Source organism: Rutilus rutilus, assembly GCF_951802725.1.
Source record: "Rutilus rutilus genome assembly, chromosome: 24".
Taxonomy (NCBI): Eukaryota; Metazoa; Chordata; class Actinopteri; order Cypriniformes; family Leuciscidae; genus Rutilus; species Rutilus rutilus.
The window spans coordinates 15,436,253-15,457,423 of NC_140228.1; the positions used below are offsets into that span (position 1 = coordinate 15,436,253).

The 21,171-nt window shown below is 36.8% G+C and overlaps 1 protein-coding gene across 1 annotated transcript in view; it reads left to right on the plus strand.

Moving 5' to 3' along the window:
- cntnap2a (contactin associated protein 2a) overlaps positions 1–21,171 on the plus strand; it is a 406,059-nt gene that overhangs the window by 311,983 nt on the left and 72,905 nt on the right. Inside the window, exon 15 of the mRNA XM_084399640.1 lies at positions 3,254–3,381. Within this exon, the coding sequence (XP_084255766.1) occupies positions 3,254–3,381 (128 nt within the window). The remainder of the gene's footprint in view (positions 1–3,253; positions 3,382–21,171) is intronic.

The following is a 21,171-nucleotide window of genomic DNA, read 5'->3' on the forward strand; positions in this document are numbered from 1 at the left end:
TGGGTCTTTTTATGTAAGCTGTTAATGTCAGTCAGCTGTTAAAGAACAGAGAGAGAAACAACCCACCTTAACACAATAAACTCTTAGATTTGCAAAGTGAATAAGAGAGAAAGGCAGTTAGTATTACCATTTCCATTGCGCTTAGATGTGGGCACAGTTGTTGTTGTTTTTTGAGCCAATCACTTGAGCAGTAGTGTAACTAAACACTGTGGATCTGCAAGAAAATTACATCATGACAAAACTGATTGACTGACTCACCACAAGAGACTAAAGTTTGGGACTTAGAGAGAGTGTTGTTATGGTTAACTATAACTTTATACTATTAAAAACAAAAAAATTTCAGTTATTTGAGCAAAGCTGAAATAAAATAAAATAAAAAATATTAGATAAAAAATTAAACTTATAAAAACTTAAATGAAAATTAGAATTGTTGCCCAGGCAAATAACTCAAATAAGTTTAAGCAGAAGTACTAAAATTACTAATACAAAAACAGAAAAAAAAAAAAAATAGATTCAAGCTATATGGAAATGTTAAATAAGTCATACAACTATTAAAACTTAAAATGAAAACTGAAAATATAAAAATAAAAGCTAAAATATTAAGAAAGAATAAAAGTCTATTGTTTTTAAGAGCGCTGCCAAACAAAATTGGGCATTGGTGAAACATTTATTAGGGGTTAAAAGAATTCAGGGTTTTTTTAAGTCAGTAACAGTAAAGATTCCATTTATAGGAATGCATTAATGAGAGAGCGATTGCGTGTGAATTAATTTTACCTGGCAGCGTCTCTTTAATAATAGTGCATCTGTGGTTTTTAAATATATGCTAGAACTATTCAGTTTCTAAGCTATTTTATTGATAAACCACAGAACAGATTTGACAATACATTTCTGTGCTTCTGAATGTTTCTCTATGCGCACAATCTGCTCATGATGCGCAAGCTTCCGTATGTGTGTGTGGTTCAATGCAGCAGCGTATTCGTTTAGAACGACGGTTAACTGACGTGTACAATAAGCTGTTTAAAATGTGCATTCACCCGATCAATTTTGAGCATCTATGGTATAATCAAACATATATTGTGGAGTGCTCTCAGAGTATGCATTTATTTGTCATTTTAACTGTTTGGACACAGAGCTTTGAAGTGGACTTCAAGATTTCTTATCCTGTTGCGCCCTCTATAGGCCATGATCATCGACTAGTCGACGTCAAGCTTAAAGCGTTAGTTCAAAAATGAAAATTCTGTCAGTAATTACTCACCCTCATGTTGTTCCAACCCCGTAAGACCTTCGTTCATCTTCGGAACACAAATTAAGATATTTTTGATGAAATCTGAGAGCTGGCTCACTCCTCCATAGACTTCTAGGTGACCGAAACTTGCTGGCCCAGAAAAGTTATTAAAGAGATCGTTAATATAGTCCAAGTGACTACAGTGGCTCAATCTTAAGTATATCAAACGACGAGAATACTTTTTGTGCGCAAAAAAAACACAAAAATAATGACTTTATTCCACTATTCATTTCCTTCTATCTGGGCCTCGAGTTGGTTCACGTAGTGTTTTTGCGCAGCGCATCTGTGTTACACGTCACCACGTAGGCTCACTATTGGCGTGTGACGTACAACACAGACACCCTGCTTAATATCTGTTAACTCTTTATTGTGATGGTCCTCCAACAGACATTATACTCACTAAAAGTAATTTTACATGTACATCTCAACTTATTCTATCCTTAACCCTACCAATACTCTACTAACACTCTAATAAGAGTTAGTAGACATGTAGGTGCAATGTTACTTATAGTCAACAGAATGTGTTAAATGGGCCATCAAAATAAAGTGAAACTCATGTTTTTGCATTTCACTGCGCTGCAGTTCCAATTCCAAAGTTTTGGGACGTGTTTGACTGCTGCACCCGCGTCTCGCATTTTGCGTCCTTTACAGCATCTCATGCATGACACCATGGTCCAAAAAATGTGGTGCTCAAATTAAAATAAACTTTTTACAAAACGTGTCTGTTGATCGCATTAAGGGTTTTCTGTTAGGACGGTGTCGTGTTAGCGGCCCCTAAGTTAATAACTAATGATCTTTGCGACGGAAGTGAATCAATCAAAACTAACTTCAGCTGGACAATAACTTTATTGTAGAGCTGCTGTAAAGCCAATACAATCTCTGTTACTTCCTATTATCACTGTAAAGCTGCTTTGAAACAATCTATATTGTTAAAAGCAGTATATAAATTAAGGTGACTTGACTTGACATTATTCCACAGCTCTGCATCTCGCATTTTTAAATGCAAAAAAACGCATTCTCTGTGATAGGCAGCTTACTAGGTCTTGGAACAGCTAGAGACTGTCAGACATTGGCAACCATTGGTGCTCCACAGGAAATGGATTGGATGGATTGGTGGAAAGTAATAACCAAACAGACTTTACGTGCCCCTGGGCAACTGTGTGTTTGTGTTTGTTTAATGTACATTGTGTTTGGTTATACTTTTAGTATCGTTTTTTAATACTATATTCTTAAGGTAAACAGCCTCAGTCAGCGAGTGGAGCCATACTAATATTTGTGTTTTCCTGATGGATATCTTTTTTGATACATTTTGTGAATGTTTATACAATTAGACTGATGGAGTTTGGCTCTTCTGTTGCTGGTTTAGCTGAACACACAGCAATATGTGTTAATGGCCCATGCACAGATGGACAGCGGGTTATTGTGATGCTCTCGCCACTTGTCATAAACCCCAAGCAAACTGAACCACCATTCGTAATAGATGTAAATTAGGACATTGGATTTCAAAGTGGCACATTTCATTCCCAACCACATTGTTGAATTTTTTTTCTCAACAGGTTTGCAATACATAATTGTTTTTAGATGACTTTTGCAGTTGCAGTTTTGCACTTTTGATGGATGGTGGCATTAAAATAATGCACACATAGTGCCCTGCCTCATCTGTGAGGTTTATGTGTGTATGTGTTCACTAATGTTTATTAAATTTGCAAAATACGTGAAGTGAGTGTTTTCAATGATTAAACAAATTGTATTGCTGTAATTAATCAGCTAGTCATCAGTGTCAGAAGGCTGCTTTTGAGAGAGAAAACAGGCAATTTCGCTTATTAAAACTTTAATGAGTTCATTAATAAGGTTTAGTACTATGATATGTCAGTGTACTATTGTGAGCAGAAGAAGAAAGAAATGAATAGAAATGATAAGAAGAAATGTTTTTTCTCACATTTTATTAAGACTTACATTGTTTGGTAGGAGGGATGATTCCGGGCTTCTGGTGTATAAAGACCACTTACCGGTCAGCCAAGTGGCTGTTGGGGACACAAATCGACCCGGCTCGGAGGCCAAGCTGACTGTGGGACCTCTCCGTTGCCATGGAGACCGTAAGTCTATTTCTTTCTCCTTAAATAATATCCAGCTTCATCTCACAAGAATACAGCTCATGTGGATTAATACATGAATAGCTGAACATATATGACTAATTATGTAGTTTGAATGCTTGATTAAATTATGTAAACAGTTAAATGTTGTTTGCATGCTATTCTGTGCAAGCACTTTTTCTTTGCAATATGAAAGCGGGTTTCAAAGTCACGTGTGTGCTTGTAGTAGCTGTGTATGAAATTATGTCTATGAAACTTTGGTGCCTTCACATGGTGTCCTTGCAATTAAAAATCTTCCGCACTTGACATATGTTGTAATAATCTGTATTGCCAAAGGATTTGTTTTAATGGCATCTTCTTTAAATAGGCGTGTAGCACTTTTCAAGGTCAGCCCATTGTCTGAAGCATTCTGAAAAAGGACACATGGCCATAGATGTCTCCAGTGTAACAGTCCTGAAGCTGTGATCTCCAATCAAAGCTTTTCATTCAACATTAGACCCCACAGAGACCCCCTGTCACTCATTTTTTAAAATTGGTATCAACAGCCAGCTTGCCATATCTTCATAAAAATTCATCTTTTTTTTTTTTCTCTGAGCAATTGTGAAGTACACTGAGACAGTGCTTTAAAAGCAGCTTCATTTTTTTTACATTTATTTATTTATTTGCGAGTCAGATGCAATTATTAAAGATATTATAAAATTATAAAATAGTTTCACCGGAGCGAAACAGAGAACCCAAGGGTAAAACACAGAGCCATCCCCCACCATCATCACCATGTGAAATGATGCATTTTTATGCCTCATTATTCCTGTTAATTGCATCTGGCTTATTACTTAGATCAGGTGCATTTGATTACACTCACCTGTTAGACAAGTACGTCCACTGCTGTTTTTTACCCTTTTGTCTTCTTATTGTTTCCGCACAGCTGTGACGGTTATTCAGTTCTAGGGACATTTATATGATGAAAGTCGAGTCAACTAGTCACTGATGACGTCATTAATTAACAAATAAGCCTGAACCTCGAGCTGAGACTCTAATGCGGGTTGCCATGTGCAGAGCTATGGCATATTGACACAGCACTGCCCACTAGGCTATACACAAAACAGCTCATTTTTATTGGCTCTTTTGTCTTTGGGTCGTTATATTTCTTACAGATTTCTGCTGGTTCTAAATCAGATACAGATAAAGTACCACAGTAAACATTTATATGAATGCATTAGTGAGAGAGCGATTGCGTTTGACTTAATTATGCCTGGCAGCGTCTCTCTAATAATATTGAATCTGTGGGTTTTAGTTACTAATAAATATACGCTAGAACTTCTCAGTTTCTAATATATTTTATTGATAAATCACAGAACAGTGTTGACAACACATTCCGACAATACATTAATACTGATTATCTGTGCGCGCCATTTGTGCATGATGCACAAGCTTCTGTATGTGTGTGTGTGTTACAAAGCAGCACCCAATAGTTTAGAACTTACTTGTACAATAAGCTGATTAAAATGTGCATTCTCCCAATCAATTTTGAGCATCTAGATAGTATAATCAAACATCTTGTGGAGTGCTTTCAGAGTATGCATTTATTTGTCATTTTAACTGTTTGGACACGGAGCTTTAAAGCGGACTTCGAGATTTCTTATCCTGCTGTGCCCTCTATAGGCCATGATCAGCGACTAGTCGACGTCAGGCTTAAAGCATCATGACAGAGCATTAAAGTCGACTAGTCGGTGCAACACCTATTCAGTGCTCTTGCTCTTTAGGGTATGTAATATTAACTTTTCATCAGGTTCTTCCAACTACTGGACCTACGCTTTGGGAACATATGGACATTTCTGCTATGCTGGTAGAGGTGAAATGGAATAACTATATTCACAGATTATCCATAGAGTGAAATTAAAGAAATTTGTCCTCTGCATTTAACCCATTCAAGTTAGTGCACACACATTAGGAGTAGTGAGTAGTGAACACACACTCACTGCAAACCGTGGACAGACACACCCAGAGCAGCGAGCAGCAATTGGGGGTTCGGTGCCTCCCTCAGGGACACCTCAGTCATTTCTTTGCTGGTATTGAGAATCAAACCTGCAACCTTTGGGTTACCAGTCTGTCTTTCCAACCATTAGGCCACGACTGCCCAATGGTAAGGCCCAAATTGTATTGCTCCCAAAGGGAAGCACACTAACCTTTGCGGGTTTCTCTTTGGGAGGCAGAGAGGCATGATGCATGAGACCCATCTGATGCTTGCATGTTTCAAGCTCCATCTGGCTGCCTGTGTTTGATCCTGTCAGTAACGTGCTTGACACAATGGTTCAGAGACACAAGTGTTTGTGCACAAATAAGTGTAAATACTTGCAATACTCACTTATGGAGAGGATCTATGCTTGCATAAAAATATTGATACCAAATATTTGAACTAGTAATTTTCCTTTTTATTGTGAAATAAATTAAGTTAAATAGGGAAAATTAACTGACAGGCAACTCTCATTCAAAAAGAGAGTGCTGATATCGACAGAGAGAAATATCACTATATTATAGACACTATATACAACACACTATATTAAAGGCACAGCAAAATGTTACATATTTTATAAAGGTTTTATGTGAAGATTGTTTTAAGTGTCTTAAGTTGGATATATAAGTAGTACAGTAGTGCAGGACAATTCATTACAGATCATTTGAATAGAAAAGAAGCCATTAAAGTATGTGATCAGAGATCGTAAGCACATCTCAAATTTGTCAGCTGAGCCTCTGCAAACTGGAGTTATTGAGATCGCCTTTGTGCCCTTGATCAAAGTATTTATTTCCAAATGACACCAGGAGAATAATAAGGGTACTGCAAATAATCAGAGGAAATTCTCTGCTACATAACCATTTTTCCCATGTTTCCTTATTTCAATTGCAGAATTATCTGTGCCAATCAGCAGCTGCAAACTGCATGGAGCTACTTATAAAACACTGCATCTCTGGTCTCGAAACATAATCAGTGCTCGCCAGGGGGTCCTACAAATCATGACTAGTGCCCACCACACGGGGCTGAGACTGCTATTATTTATTCATTTCTTCATTTATTCAGGGCTGGGGTAGGAAGAGAGCAGACCAGCAGTGCATTAATGCAGCACGTCAGCTTCTCTATGGTAATGCTGCATATAAATGTTGCTCTTGGCCACCTGCATGTGCACAAGAAGAAAGTTATAGGCCTCTGGACAGTCTACACCCCACCCACGAGGCCCCTCTGGGCTTGCGATGTGTTGCATAGCGTAATGGTGGTTTCACTGCTCAAGTCTGCAAATGCCATCTAGCACGGGTCCAGCAATCCCCTAAAGACTTGTTTATTTTTACACTCATTATTTATTTACTGCGAAGTTTCAAAATTAGGTAATTGGATGCACAGACTGAATGCCAATGTGGTAAGGTGCCTTAAAGGTGCCAGTTTCAAAAATCAAATTTATGATTGTTTCAGATGATTTTTCACTGCAAATCTTTGCTTGCTAATGCGAATGTGCCTCTGTGTATGCCTATATGCTGTTTAATGCTTGAAGAGCCTGTTTGCGGTGTGTTCCACGCATCAGCTCTAGTCGGGTTGTCAGTGCACGAGTCAGTGCACAAAATCTAAAGAAAATGCAGAACGTTTTCTGTGATGGGTAAGTTTAGATGTAGGTTTAGGATTAGGGGATAGAATATACAGTTTGTACAGTATAATAATCATTATGTCTATGGAAAGTCCCCATAAAACATGAAAACACAAATGCAAATGCAGAAAAATGCACTTTGGCATTTAAAGGCAAAGTGTGTCATTTCTGCACAGCTAGTGAAACCAAACAGATTTGTCCACAAACTGACATCATTGGGCTGAGCTACAAGTCGGCATGTCGGACTGATCAAACAAAAAATATACTGTTCATCTGGAATGCGTTATATTATCTATATTTTTAAGTATGACTTAGTCTTAGAAAAAAGTGACGAAGAGTTTCTCATTTACTCAAATCAATCAATCTCCATTGCCATTCCACGGCGTGGGACATACGCCATCATCTTCAGACAGGGTTGCATAATTAATACTCATTAATAATCGAGAGAAGGAATAAAGATAACAAACAAAATTATGATTTAATGATGCATCTTGCCTGGCTATGATGTGATGTGACTTCAGACCACTGGCTGCTTTTCAAATTAATTGAGATAGATAACCTGTCAGTAATAAAGGAATATGATATCCCCGCCTAATGAAGCAGTTGGTAGAAATAATAAATTAGTGTGCCATGCGCAATGTGATGGCAATTCCATGATATGTGAAAAATATTACATAGGTTTCATTATGATGCATTAGACATTTTACATCTGAGTAGTTTTCCTGTTTGATTGATAAGGCTTATGTTCAGAATAAAATTATGCGATTTGTGAATAACTACACCGCAATTGGTTTGTATCAGGACATTTCATGGCTAAGTGAGCAACATCATTCAAGATGTTCCATCTTCATTGCAAAAATGTTGTATTAGATGCAGTTTAAACCTAAATTTGGGGTCAGGCTGGAGGCCTATCCTTTGGTCACGCATCAACTGTGGCCAAATTGGATGAAATTTGCATGGCCACAGTTTAAAATTTGAGTTTAACACCGTGCAACTGGTGCCATAGTCTATGAGAGGTTAAATGATTAAGTCATTCAATTTAAAGATGATCAAAATTAGGATTTGATGCTCTGAATAGCTTGAGTTTGACTTAATTTATCATTCCGAAAAGTCCTATAATATACTGGAAGTGTGTGGTTAAGAACCCTGACATTTTTCGGCATATTGTCCGGGTGCGGTTATAGAAAATGGCTTAATTATAGGATGGAAATACTTACTGCCATTCAGAAGAAGAAAAAAAAATCATTTGAACTGTCATGTCTCCTCAATTCCCAAATTCCTCTGCCCAAAATACCATGAAATGAGCTAAAGTCACAAACTCAGACTTTGCTAGCTTCGTATTTAACCAGAGATGATGCAAACAGGAGAGAGCTGCAGACAGGAGAAAAAATAGGATTCATCAGAAATAGTAGCACTGATTCCAACTAGATCGACCGGTAAGTTATCATTAGCGATGAGGATGTTCAGTGTTGCTTAGTTACTGAATCATTGGATCGTGGTGATGCTCTCTGAGCCGTATTTCATGCATTCATGATTGGTTTGCACCTGGAGACTAATGAGGGGCTAATTCGGGATGCCGTATGCCCACATTTTTTAAAAGTATCCTGAACCGATTGAATTAGATCAGTTAAAGTCGGGAAGTAGCATTTGTGGGATGATGTCACTTTTACAATGCTTGTGAAAATATCAGGTCTTTTAGATACGGAAAGTGAATTATAATAAAAGATCTCTTTGTCTCCAGCTGGAAAAAAACCCTGCTGTTTGTGTCATTAACAGGAAGTACAGTATACACTCAAAAAATGAACTTTTGCCTCTTGTTAAATTGAATTAATTAAAATAAGCAAAAGTAACACAATTGTTTAATATTTTGTCACAACTTAATTTAATTGTGTTCAATCAACCTAATATATTTAAAACTGAAGTTTACTTAATTAATTTGTGTGAAAACTACATGAATCATTTTTGTTGAAAAGTAACTGGGCAGTGGATCTGTAGTTCCCAGCATGCTTTGCAAGGGACTGCATTAGGAGGGTAAATTTAGGGATTAAAGTGTTATTTTATGTGTTTTTCTGTAAATGGAAATATGTTGTTAGTTAATGTTAGTGTTTAATATTCAGTAATGTTAGAAACTTAGAAGACTTTCTGTAATGTTTTTGAATTTTGTGGTTACCATTATGCAGAAGAGTGGCGACTGTGTTTAGTTTAGGGCCGTGCATGGGCACTCACTATACTCTATACATGCATTAAACTTCATTTGCAGACCTGCATAAGTAATATTCAATATTACTCTGTAAAAAGTGGTTTTAATTAAACTGAACACTAGTAGCTCCTATTATTGGAAATAACTGTAGGGTCAAATTAGCTTAAATTATAATGTTGGCGATTTTAGGCAGGGCAAAATTACAAAATTAAATGTAGTCAACCTGACAAAACTTTATCTAGCAGGAATGACTAAATTAATGTAAGTTCATACAACAAGATTACAACAAATCATTTCAAACAAATTAGATTTTGTTGGAAAAATGTAATTCATTTTCGTGGAAAAGTTTTCCTTAATTTAATTAAGTTTGTTCAACAGCTTTTTTTTTTTTGAGTGTAGTTGTCTCATGTTTTACTCCAGTGAATATTTCTCAGAGTAGGTTTATTTTCAAAAGTCAGGTTATGTATAGACTTATACTTTTAAATATTGGGTAAAAGAAAGCACTGTTAATGCCCAGGAAAAAAAAAGTCACATTGATACAGTTAATTTCTCAAACTACATTACCGTTTAAATTGATTAAAAGTGACAGGAAAGACTTTTACATTGTTTCTATTTCAAATAAATGTTATTTTGAACTTTCTATTCATCAAAGAAACCTAAAAAATGTATCATGGTATTGACAAAATTTTGAAGTAGCAGAACACTTTACAAAATTGATAATAATAAGAAATGTTTTTTGGCCTATTATAATGATTACTGAAGGATCATGTGACACTAAAGACTGTAGTAATGATACTAAAAATACAGCTTTACCATCACAGAAATGAATTCGATTTTAAATGTATATTAAAACAGAAAAGAGTAATTGTAAATTGTAATACTATTTCACAATATTACTCTGTTTTTACTGTATTTTTTATCAAAGAAATGCAGCGTTGGTGAGCATAAGAGACTTCTATCAAAACATTTTAAAATAATTATGGTAGTGTACATACGTTGTCATATTTGAAGTTTTAAACAGCATTTTACATGCTTCAACTAAATGTAAAGAGTAAAACTATTATGAAAACAAAAACACAAAACAATTCATGAAAAATCTCACTTGTAAATAGTAACATATCAAATATCAAAACTCTTTTAGTTAAAATGTATCTTCACTGTATAGGACCTATTAGATATTAAATAATGAGTTATTTAAATCTAGCGCTTATGACAACTGATCCTAGTCTCTTCTATTTATGTTACCATTAGACTAATCGTGACACAGATCAGCAGTCAGTTGCTTTTTAAATGAATGTGGTATGTATTTTCCTAAATCTTTTTTTTTTCTTCAATCGTCCTATTTATTTTGCATTTAGAAGATTTTCATTATAGTGCACCAGAATATCCTGGTTTGTGTTCTTCTTAAACGTCAGAAGAGGGAAAATAAGCTAAAATTAATTATTATAAATATACCCTGCTAGCTGAAATGTACTCACCTATGATGCATAGTTTTAAAGCATCTCTTCAGTGCTGTTGACACAGAAAAGTTTCAATAAGTGCTTGCTAACAACACATAAGTACACCTGACATCTGACATCAACTTTCGTGATAGCAAAAGGCAATTTATGAGAAAAAGTTCATCTCATTCATAGGGCGTAATCAGCAGGGGTTCATCTCCGCTTTTTGAAAACACAGAATAAAAATGTTCTTTGCTGTAAACAAAGAGCACTGCCAAAGTTTGGCAATTAAACCGCAAAGTTGTCTTGCGTTTTTTTGCAAACAATTTTTATTCACATTAATAAGCTCACGGGGTAATTTAGATTACAACTGCTTGCTGTCCGCCTGCCCTAGAGACAGACAAAGGTTAACTATCATAGTTAATGAGACGAGTGGAAAAATCTGACACTGTTCTGCTCAATTCATCATTGTGTCACGAGTAAACACTTTTTAATGACCTCTGATCCAGCCATCTATTGTAAAGGTGCCATCTGGTGGACTGGCAGCACAACATGTCTTGTGAAAAAATAGATGAGCAACAAAATGAATTCTATTTGTTTGTTGTTTTTTTAGCTGGATTTGAGTGTTGCTGCTGAGATTATGTCTTGTAAGAGCTTAAAAATGTTTCAAGTCGTGATTTCCAACCCTGTCAGTCTGGAATGATTCATTCATTATCGAAATATGACGTTTACGATTTCACGAACTCTCCAGACTTGTCCAGCTATGTTCTGTGGTCAGTTTTAGGCCAATTTAGTGTGTGAGAACAAATGGAAATGGTTTAGCTTGCACAAATTTTGGCTTTCTATCAAACAGAAAACTTTCTTTCTGTCTCTACGTGAGAAATTTCTCTACCACCTCACCAACTGGGTTGAAAATAAAGGAAGGAGTAGGCATTTTTCTTTGGCTAAATTGACCTCACATGTCCCTGGATCTTGTCAAAAGGGCATCACTGGATGCTGTTGAAAACCACTCTATAGAAACTCATGGCACCATTCACACCTGCAAAACACATTGTTCGCTTCGCTCACTTGACTGCTGGGTCTGCCCTCGGGGTGAGCAAAGAGAAACAGTGATTTGAGCTCACCATGGAGAGTTTGATTTGATAGGAAAGACTTCAGATTTTGCTGCATTTACAGTACAGCAGTACCAGCTGACAGACCAGAGCTGTGTGCCACTGCTTGTCTTGGTGGTGGAATTATACACCAGACACTAGATAGCCTCCAGTTGTTTTAGATCTGTTGAAGATTTCTTTCCTCCTCATCCCTTGGCAGCTAAATTATAATGAGGAGACATGGTAGTTTGCTGGGTCCAATATACATTTTTAGCCACATTGTATTTACCAGTCATAAATATTTATTTATGGCCAAATATATTATTGTCATGAACTGCTTTGAGACATAAAGGTTGAGGATCCAAATGCAGTATTTAGTAATCCACAATCGTAATCCAAATCCAGGCAAAGGTCATACAGAAACCAACAATAACTGAGTTAAGGGCTGAGGCAAACAGAGAAATCCAAGGGAAAAGGCAGAGAATCAAGAGAACCAGGACACGGGAGAAACAGGATACAGAAACGCAGTTAGGCCCCATTTACACTGCATGGTTCAAGTGACCCAATTCCGATTTTTTCCTCTCATTTGGCACAGATCGGATATGACCGGTGAACGTGTAAACAGAAAAAAAACGCATGGATTCCGATTTTCTCAGATCGGATTCAGGCCTCACTCATAGGTGGTAATAAATCGGATATGAATCGGATACGTGCATTTGCGTCTGCCATGTAAGCAGACAAATCGGATATTCCCCAGTAAATGCGAGTCATACGTCATTAAAAAAGGGACGTCAACTCAGGTGGACACCAACTGCGATCACATGATTTAGCAGCCATTAATGGTGCGATGGAGGACGAAGGCTCAACACAGTGGAGTATTTTTTTCTCCGCCTTACGAGAGCAATGTTTTGCTGATTTTTGAAAATAGTGCGGAAAGCAAAATACTGGATAATTAGAGATGCTTGGATGAGCTCCAACGTCACCCGAATCCGCAGCCAAAAACAAATCATCCACCCACCACTCACCCGCACCAATATTTTTGTCTGATTTAAGTATCCGTACCCGATGGTCAAATTATGTATTCGTATGTGTTGTTACGCGTGAGGATAAATGCATGATCATCACTTTCAACAGCGGACTCGAGGCGACGGTTGATGCGCACATCTCGTTAACATAATACACTGATGAATGAGCGCTGCTTTTAAATGAACATTTCTTTAAAACAAAATTTATTTGACAGAATTTCATTTTCTTAATGGCATAAACAGGCTTTATTCACTTGAAACTTAAACTGGAATGGAACATACTCATATTTTAGAGAATGTAGTTAATATTTTCATTAATAATGATTTATCATATCCACCCCCGACCCACCCGAAATAAAATTGTATTAGCCTACTTAACCCGCCCGGATTATCCACAGAACCCCCGCGGATTTGACCGCGATCCGCGCATCACTATAATAATTTTGTCTGCTTCTGCATCCATTGCATATCGAGCTGTTTTACTTCATTTTCCGGGTCAGAACGTCTACATTTGGTTGTTTTGGCAGTGTATAGTGTAAATTCAAATATCGGATACGGGTCACTTTTAAAAGATGATGTAAGCGGGTCGTCAAAAAAATCGGATATAGTCAGCAAATCGGAATTGGGCATCAAGAACTGCAGTGTAAATGCAGCCTTAGACACATACATGACTTTGTAGAGAATAACTGAATGAACCATGCTTATATAGGGTGAGCTAAACTGGATAATGAGACACAGCTGAAAACAATGAGTGCTGATGAGTCTGGGCAGATAATTATGGGAAATGTAGTTTGTGAGGGAATGTCAATAGTCTGAGATGGAATGTCCTCTGGTGGCTCTCAGTGGCACTCCAGCTGGTGATCGTAACAAATATGCATACATGTATATATACAGTACAGGCCAAAAGTTTGGAAACATTACTATTTTTAATGTTTTTGAAAGAAGTTTCTTCTGCTCATCAAGCCTGCATTTATTTGATCAAAAATACAGAATTTTTTTTTTCATATTGTGATATATTATTACAATTTAAAATAATTGGTTTTCAATTTATTATAGCCTACTTTAAATTATCATTTTTTTCTGTGATGCAAAGCTGAATTTTCAGGATCATTACTCCAGTCTATCACATGATCCTTTAGAAATCATTCTAATGATTCATTATCAAAGTTGGAAACAGTTCTGCTGCTTAATATTTTTTCATAACCTGCAATACTTTTTTAGGATACTTTGATGAATAAAAAGTAAAAAAAAAAAAAAAGAAGCAAATGTTTTAAAAATAGAAATCTTTTGTTACAACAATATACACTACTGGTCAGTAATTTGGGGTCAGTAATTTTTTTTCTTTCTTTTTTTGAAATAAATCAATACTTGTATTCAGCAAGGATGTGTTAAATTGATAAAAAGTGATAGTAAAGAAGATTTATATTATTAGAAAATACTTTTTTATTTTGAATAAATGCAGTTCTTTTTAACCTTTTATTCATCAAATATATTAGGCAGCAGAACTGTTTCCAACACTCATAATAAATCAGAATATTAGAATGATTTCTAAAGGATCATGTGATAGACTGGATGTCACATGTGACACTGAAGACTGGAGTAATGATCCTGAAAATTCAGCTTTGCATCACAGAAATAAATGATGATTTAAAGTATAATAAATTGAAAACCAATTATTTTAAATAAATAAAAAAATCTGTATTTTTGATCAAATAAATGCAGGCTTGATGAGCAGAAGAAATTTCTTTCAAAAACATTAAAAATAGTAATGTTTCCAAACTTTTGGCCTGTACTGTATGTATATATATATATATATGAAATGATATGATCTTTAGTCATTCTTACATCAATATACATGTCAAATATCAATAAGCATGTGGCTGTTAAGACTGATAAGTTACAATATGGAAAAAATAATGAAAACTCACTGGAACTCATCACCTTGTAATAAAGTCAGTGGCCAATTGCAGGTTTATTCACTCACCAAAGCCAGATTTTACTCAAATTGGCGCTTAGTGCTATACAGTAGGTGTTCATTTTGGACCCTGGTAGTATGTGTATCTTAAGCTTGTTGAAGTGAATTCTCATAATGCTGATTCCAACACAGGCCACAGTCAGAAGCTTCGATTTAGTTTCTTTTTGAAATAAAAAGCCTAGGCATTTAACATTGTGAACAAACTAGAAAAAACTGTCTCCATACAGGAGTATCCTGGAGATTGACAGCGAGTAACAGCACCCAGAGTCAATAACAGGCCTGCTGACTGATCTGTCAGTCAAATTTCAGAGCACCAGCACTATATAATTCATTACAACTGATTCTAATGCCTTCTGACCGCCAGGATATGACTTGAGATTGGAACATCTAAGGTCTGAGCAAAATCCAGAGTTTGTCCCTTTGTGAGTATAACGTCCAGTTCTCGTAAATGCAATGTTGTGTTGATCGGCTCAGGTGTGGAGTTCAGCACATGTGCCATGGTTTTGTTCTTGAGTTGATATATTGAGTTTTTCTTTATCTGCTGCAGGGACGTGTCCAGGACTCCAAACAAAAAAGAAATCTAAACTGTGATTGGTCATGTCCCAATTCAGAGGGAGGCCTTTACTGCCCTACAAAGGCAAAAGACCTTAAGTCGCTAGAGTGTGGAACTGAGAAAAATGACTTTAAAGATTTTTAGTTGTCCCGTCAAATTAATTATAGGTAGGACACTGGAAATCTGGCAAATAGTTGTTTTAGTAAAGGAAATTATATACATAAAAAATTTTGAGCTCAAACTTGACTTTTGACCACTATTTTAAAGTTACTGTACTCTGCCTTTGTATTGTCAGCAAAAAGTGAGAAGTCATGCCAAGGCAAAAGGCAGTAACTTCCACATTATCAATATTTGGTTGCTGATCACCATTAACAAAATCATTATAGTAACACCTGTATAAAATCTAGTCACCATGGCATTTATTTTGTATGATTTACAATTATTTATAGCCATCTACTTATTGCTATCCTGTGCTTTGGTTGCATTCTGATGGCATTATTAATACATTTGACATGACAAAATACCTCCATAGATATATTAGTCCAGCATTGGCTCGACCGCGTTTAGGGCGGGGCTGAAGGCGCCGGCGAAGTTTTGGCACTCTGCCAGCTAGATGCATGAGTGTTTCAACCAGGTCCTGTACCCGAACTGAGTGAGGCGGGGCTTTAATTCTTGGTTGTATTCATCTGATACGGCAATGCGTAACGTTTTTCTGTCAACTCTGCATAATCCTTCGCGATCGTTTTCGCACGTTTGTCGACGGCGGGTTCAGACCATACTAAATGTTCTGACCGCAGTTGTGCAGGAGAAAGCTCTGAGGACATTAGAAGTTAGAGGGACTGATGGCAGCTGTACAAAGTACACAGGCTACACCGTAATTTTAACATTAAAACAAAGGCAGATAACAGTACAATCTGGTAGGTAGCATTATTTGATATAACACCGGCACAGTAACTTCATATTGACGCGCGGATAAACAAAGGCAGAGTACCGTAACTCAATTTGAGCGTTCCCAAACACAGCCAAAGAGCCGTAACTGATCTGCCGTGCAAAGGCAAAAGACCGTAACTTCGTTTTTGGTCGAAAATGAGTTATTTATATTTTTGGCACATTCAAGACCTCCTTTATCATGTGGATAAGTATCTTAAATCAATTCCGTTGTTTTTTCGAGAAAATAATGAATTGTCTTAAAGGGATACTCCACTTTTTTCGGAAATAAGCTCATTTTACATCTCCCCCAGAGTTAAACAGTTGAGTTTTACCGTTTTAGAATCCATTCAGCCGAACTCCGGGTCTGACGGTACCACTTTTAGCATAGCTTAGCACAGATCATTGATTCTGATGAGTCCAGTAGCATTTCTTTCAAAACGACCAAAGAGTTTAAATATTTTTCCTATTTAAAACTTGACTCTTCTGTAGTTAAACCGTGTACTAAGATCGACGGAAAATAGCCGCACAGTTCCTTGATTATTACGCCGGAATGAGAGTAGTTCCTAGTCATATAGGCTTAGAAAATCGCAACTTTTAATTTTCCGTCGATCTTAGTACACGGTTTAACTACAGAAGAGTCAAGTTTTAAATAGGAAAAATATTGAAACTCTTTGGTCATTTTGAAAGAAATGCTACTGGACTCATCAGAATCAATGATCTGTGCTAAGCTATGCTAAAAGTGGTACTGTCAGACCCGGAGTTCGGCTGAATGGATTCTAAAACGGTAAAACTCAACTGTTTAACTCTGGGGGAGTTGTAAAATGAGCTTATTTCCGAAAAAAGTGGAGTATCCCTTTAACAGTAACTTCCAAAAGCCCGTGAGAAACAAAGGCAGAACACCGTAACATCAGTTACCGCTCTTTGGCTTTGTTTTGGAACGCTCGAAATTGAGTTACGGTGCTCTGCCTTTGTTTATCCGCGCGTCAATATGAAGTTACTGTGCCGGTGTTCTATCAAATAATGCTACCTACCAGATTGTACTGTTATCTGCCTTTGTTTTAATGTTAAAATTACGGTGTAGCCTGTGTACTTTGTACAGCTGCCATCAGTCCCTCTAACTTCTGATGTCCTCAGAGCTTTGTCCTGCACAACTGCGGTCAGAACATTTAGTATGGTCTGAACCCGCCGTCAACAAACGTGCGATATCGATCGCGAAGGATTATGCAGAGTTGACAGAAAAACGTTACGCATTGCCGTATCAGATGAATACAACCAAGAATTAAAGCCCCGCCTCACTCAGTTCGGGTACAGGACCTGGTTGAAACACTCATGCATCTAGCTGGCAGATTGCCAAAACTTCGTCGGCGCCTTCAGCCCCGCCCTAAACGCGGTCGAGCCAATGCTGGACTAATATATCTATGGAGGTATTTTGTCATGTCAAATGTATTAATAATGCCATCAGAATGCAACCAAAGCCCATGATAGCAATAAGTAGATAGCTATAAATAATTGTAAATCATACAAAATAAATGCCATGATCACTAGATTTTATACAGGTGTTACTATAATGATTTTGTTAATGGTGATCAGCAACTAAATATTGATAATGTGGAAGTTACTGCCTTTTGCCTTGGCATGACTTCTCACTTTTTGCTGACAATACAAAGGCAGAGTACAGTAACTTTAAAATAGTGGTCAAAAGTCAAGTTTGAGCTCAATTTTTTTTTTATGTATATAATTTCCATTACTAAAACATCTATTTGCCAGATTTCCAGTGTCCTACCTATAATTAATTTGACGGGACAACTAAAAATCTTTAAAGTCATTTTTCTCAGTTCCACACTCTAGCGACTTAAGGTCTTTTGCCTTTGTAGGGCAGTGATGTTACGGTGCTCTGCCTTTGTTTCTCATGGGCTTTTGGAAGTTACTGTTAAGACAATTCATTATTTTCTCGAAAAAACAACGGAATTGATTTAAGATACTTATCCACATGATAAAGGAGGTCTTGAATGTGCCAAAAATATAAATAACTCATTTTCGACCAAAAACGAAGTTACGGTCTTTTGCCTTTGCACGGCAGTTTAGTAAACCTGATTTAGCATCCTTGGTTTAAATTGTATTAGTGTTAAAAATTAAAGTTCATTAATTGGAGTCTATAGGGAAACACTGCATAGGCCAAGGGTTCAACATTTTGCTGGGTTACATTGCCTCATGACCCCAATAAGTTTTATTGGGTAAAGAGTCATATATCTGCATTTTTTATTAACATTAGTTTTAATGGTAAAAAACGAATGATTACAAAACAAATTAAATTGATAATGAACATAAACGCAGGAAAATATTGTACAGTAGACTGAAAATGTATTAACAGAAAAAAATACATATATATTCTGTACATGATAGTCTTTGGTCATGGCTACATGCTCATATTTATACACTCAAGTTTGAGGTTGGTAGGATTTTGAAAGGTATGAAAAGTTTTCTATCTTTTCTCCATACACATACACTATATATCGTCCCCTTGGAATTATAAGGTTCTATCTGCTTTCTGAGCAGTTTTGAGATATTGAGCTTTAAAGTTTTTGCATTCCATTCGACTGTGTAGAAAGAACCTTTTTATTTTGTAAATAAAAAGTTCCAAAATGTACACAACTTAAAAAACAACATCACATAATGTAAAGAAGGGTTCACAGAATAAGAATATGTGAATAACTAAAAATTTTTAAAAATGTCAGATAGAACCTTATAATTCCAAGGGGACGATATATTGCAAATCATGTTTATTGACACTATGTGTGTGTGTGTTGCATTTTCTTAAACAGTTCAAATTGTAATTGAAAACCTGGAAAAATGTAAAAATTTTGATTTCCAGGCCTGGGTTATGCAGTTGATATACTGTAGTAGGGCTGTCTACTCCATTTGCCTGTTAAGAGAGGGAGACAGAAAGTGAGGAAGTCGACTTTAAAGAAAGAGCAAGCAAGTCTCAGTAAATGTCAAATATAAATCATGTGTGACGAAGACTGGCCTTTATGCTTGGTCTCAATGGAGCCTACTGTTTATTAGAGGCCTGAGAGAGCTTGTGATCACCCAGCCGGCACAGGAGTGGTCTAATGTGTGCCCACTCACCACTGTGGCATCAACACGGCTGCAATTACGAAAGAGGGTTGAATCAAACACTGGTGTGTGTTTTGCTTTACCCCACGCTGAGCATTTGGCTTTACTGTCATGACTGCTCATGCTCAGATGCAAACACGAAAATGGAAACACTGAGTCAAGTGAACTCTCATCACAGCTGCAGTTCAAAAGTCTTGTTCGATAAGATGGGAATATAAATGTGTTGCAGATGCATGAATGCCACTGATTAGAATGTGGCGCAATAACCTTAACACACAGAGAGATTTAGACCACATCTAAAATAAGGGATTTAAAATAGAATTTAAAATGTCTCTTTCTTTCTTCTGTGCCATGTGTGTGAGTCAAATAGACCTGCTAACATCACAATCATAATAGAAATACTGTACACACATTCCATTAAAGGTTAAGCTTTTATCAGTGAACCCATCAATGAGTTTCTGTTTGTTGTTTGGATGGCTTGATGTTTCTGAACCCTTCTTGAACAGAGAATCAACCCATCTGACTTTCCTGTGACTTTAGTTGGGCTGTTCATATTTGGACCACCTCATTTCCCTCATTTGGCGCCTGTTAACACATTTCAGAGCCGTCACACTCCTGGGGTCTGTATAAGATAAACAGCATCTGGGCTGCTGATAAATGAGCTGTCTGTCACATGTTTGCTTATCACCCCTTCTAAACAGCATTGAGGGCTTCAGAGTCCACCTGCTTCTTACCTTTGTTTCTTAAAGTGAAAACCCAGAAGAATGAAAATCCCCTGGAAAACAAATATATCTTAAGTGCTTTCAGCGGGAGAGGCACTTCCTAATATTTATTTCCTCAACCAGTAAGCCACTTTAGCTACATCTATGTTGGTGCTAAAGGTGAGAAATATACCTCTGAAGGGGCACATTGAAAAAAAAAAAAGAAGTTGGATTTACTTCAGAATTTGCTAGTAAATGTCACAAAGAAACAGCAAGTACCGCTCTCAATAAACATGACATTTTACAGTAGAAAGACTGAAATACCATTTTCTTGTAAAACGTACTTCAATAATCTTTTTTTTTTTTACAGTGCAGTTTATAAGCCCCATGACCATTAAGATGCTTTGGCTATGAATTGTCAAGTAATTTTAAGAAACCTTGAGTCAAAAAAGCTGTAAAAAAAAAACGGTATTTCTAGAACTGTCAAGGCCATTCACTCTCATGTGGACCTTCAGCTACTGCACGGCCGCTTTGCGTCACATTGCAGGGTGAACAATTTCCAACTTCCACTTTCCTGGCTGAAGGCTGCAGGTTGTTTACTGTATTTTGTATCATCCATCTTCCCTTCTGTCCTGACAAGCGCTTCCTGTCCCTGCTGAAGAGAAAACAAGATGCTGTTATCGCAGAGCTTCACTGTGGAAATGGTGTTCTCTTGTAAGATATTTTGGGCCTTCGCCTGATAAACACTTTTGCAAAACACCCCAGTTGCTAAATTTTTAATAGTACTTTAGCACAGCATAAAAAACACTTGATGTGGCTTTTTGTAAGCCACTGTTGCATGCACACAAAGACCTGTGCTTTACTATAAAGGATGCAGCTGCTTCAGAATTGCCATCAGTATGTTTGTAGGTCGCCTGATAACGCTGCACTTTGCTACACTTGAAGCTATTGAAGTGACTTTATACTCTCCTTTTATTGTAAGTTGTTGCATCTGTCCAGTCATAGAAGACTGTTTACTTCAAAACACACTTCCAAGCTGTGGAATCTTCTAGAAACAGCAATTTACTTTTGCATGTGTCACAAAACTATACACTATCCTTCAAAAGTTTGGAGTCAGTATGATTTTTTTTTTA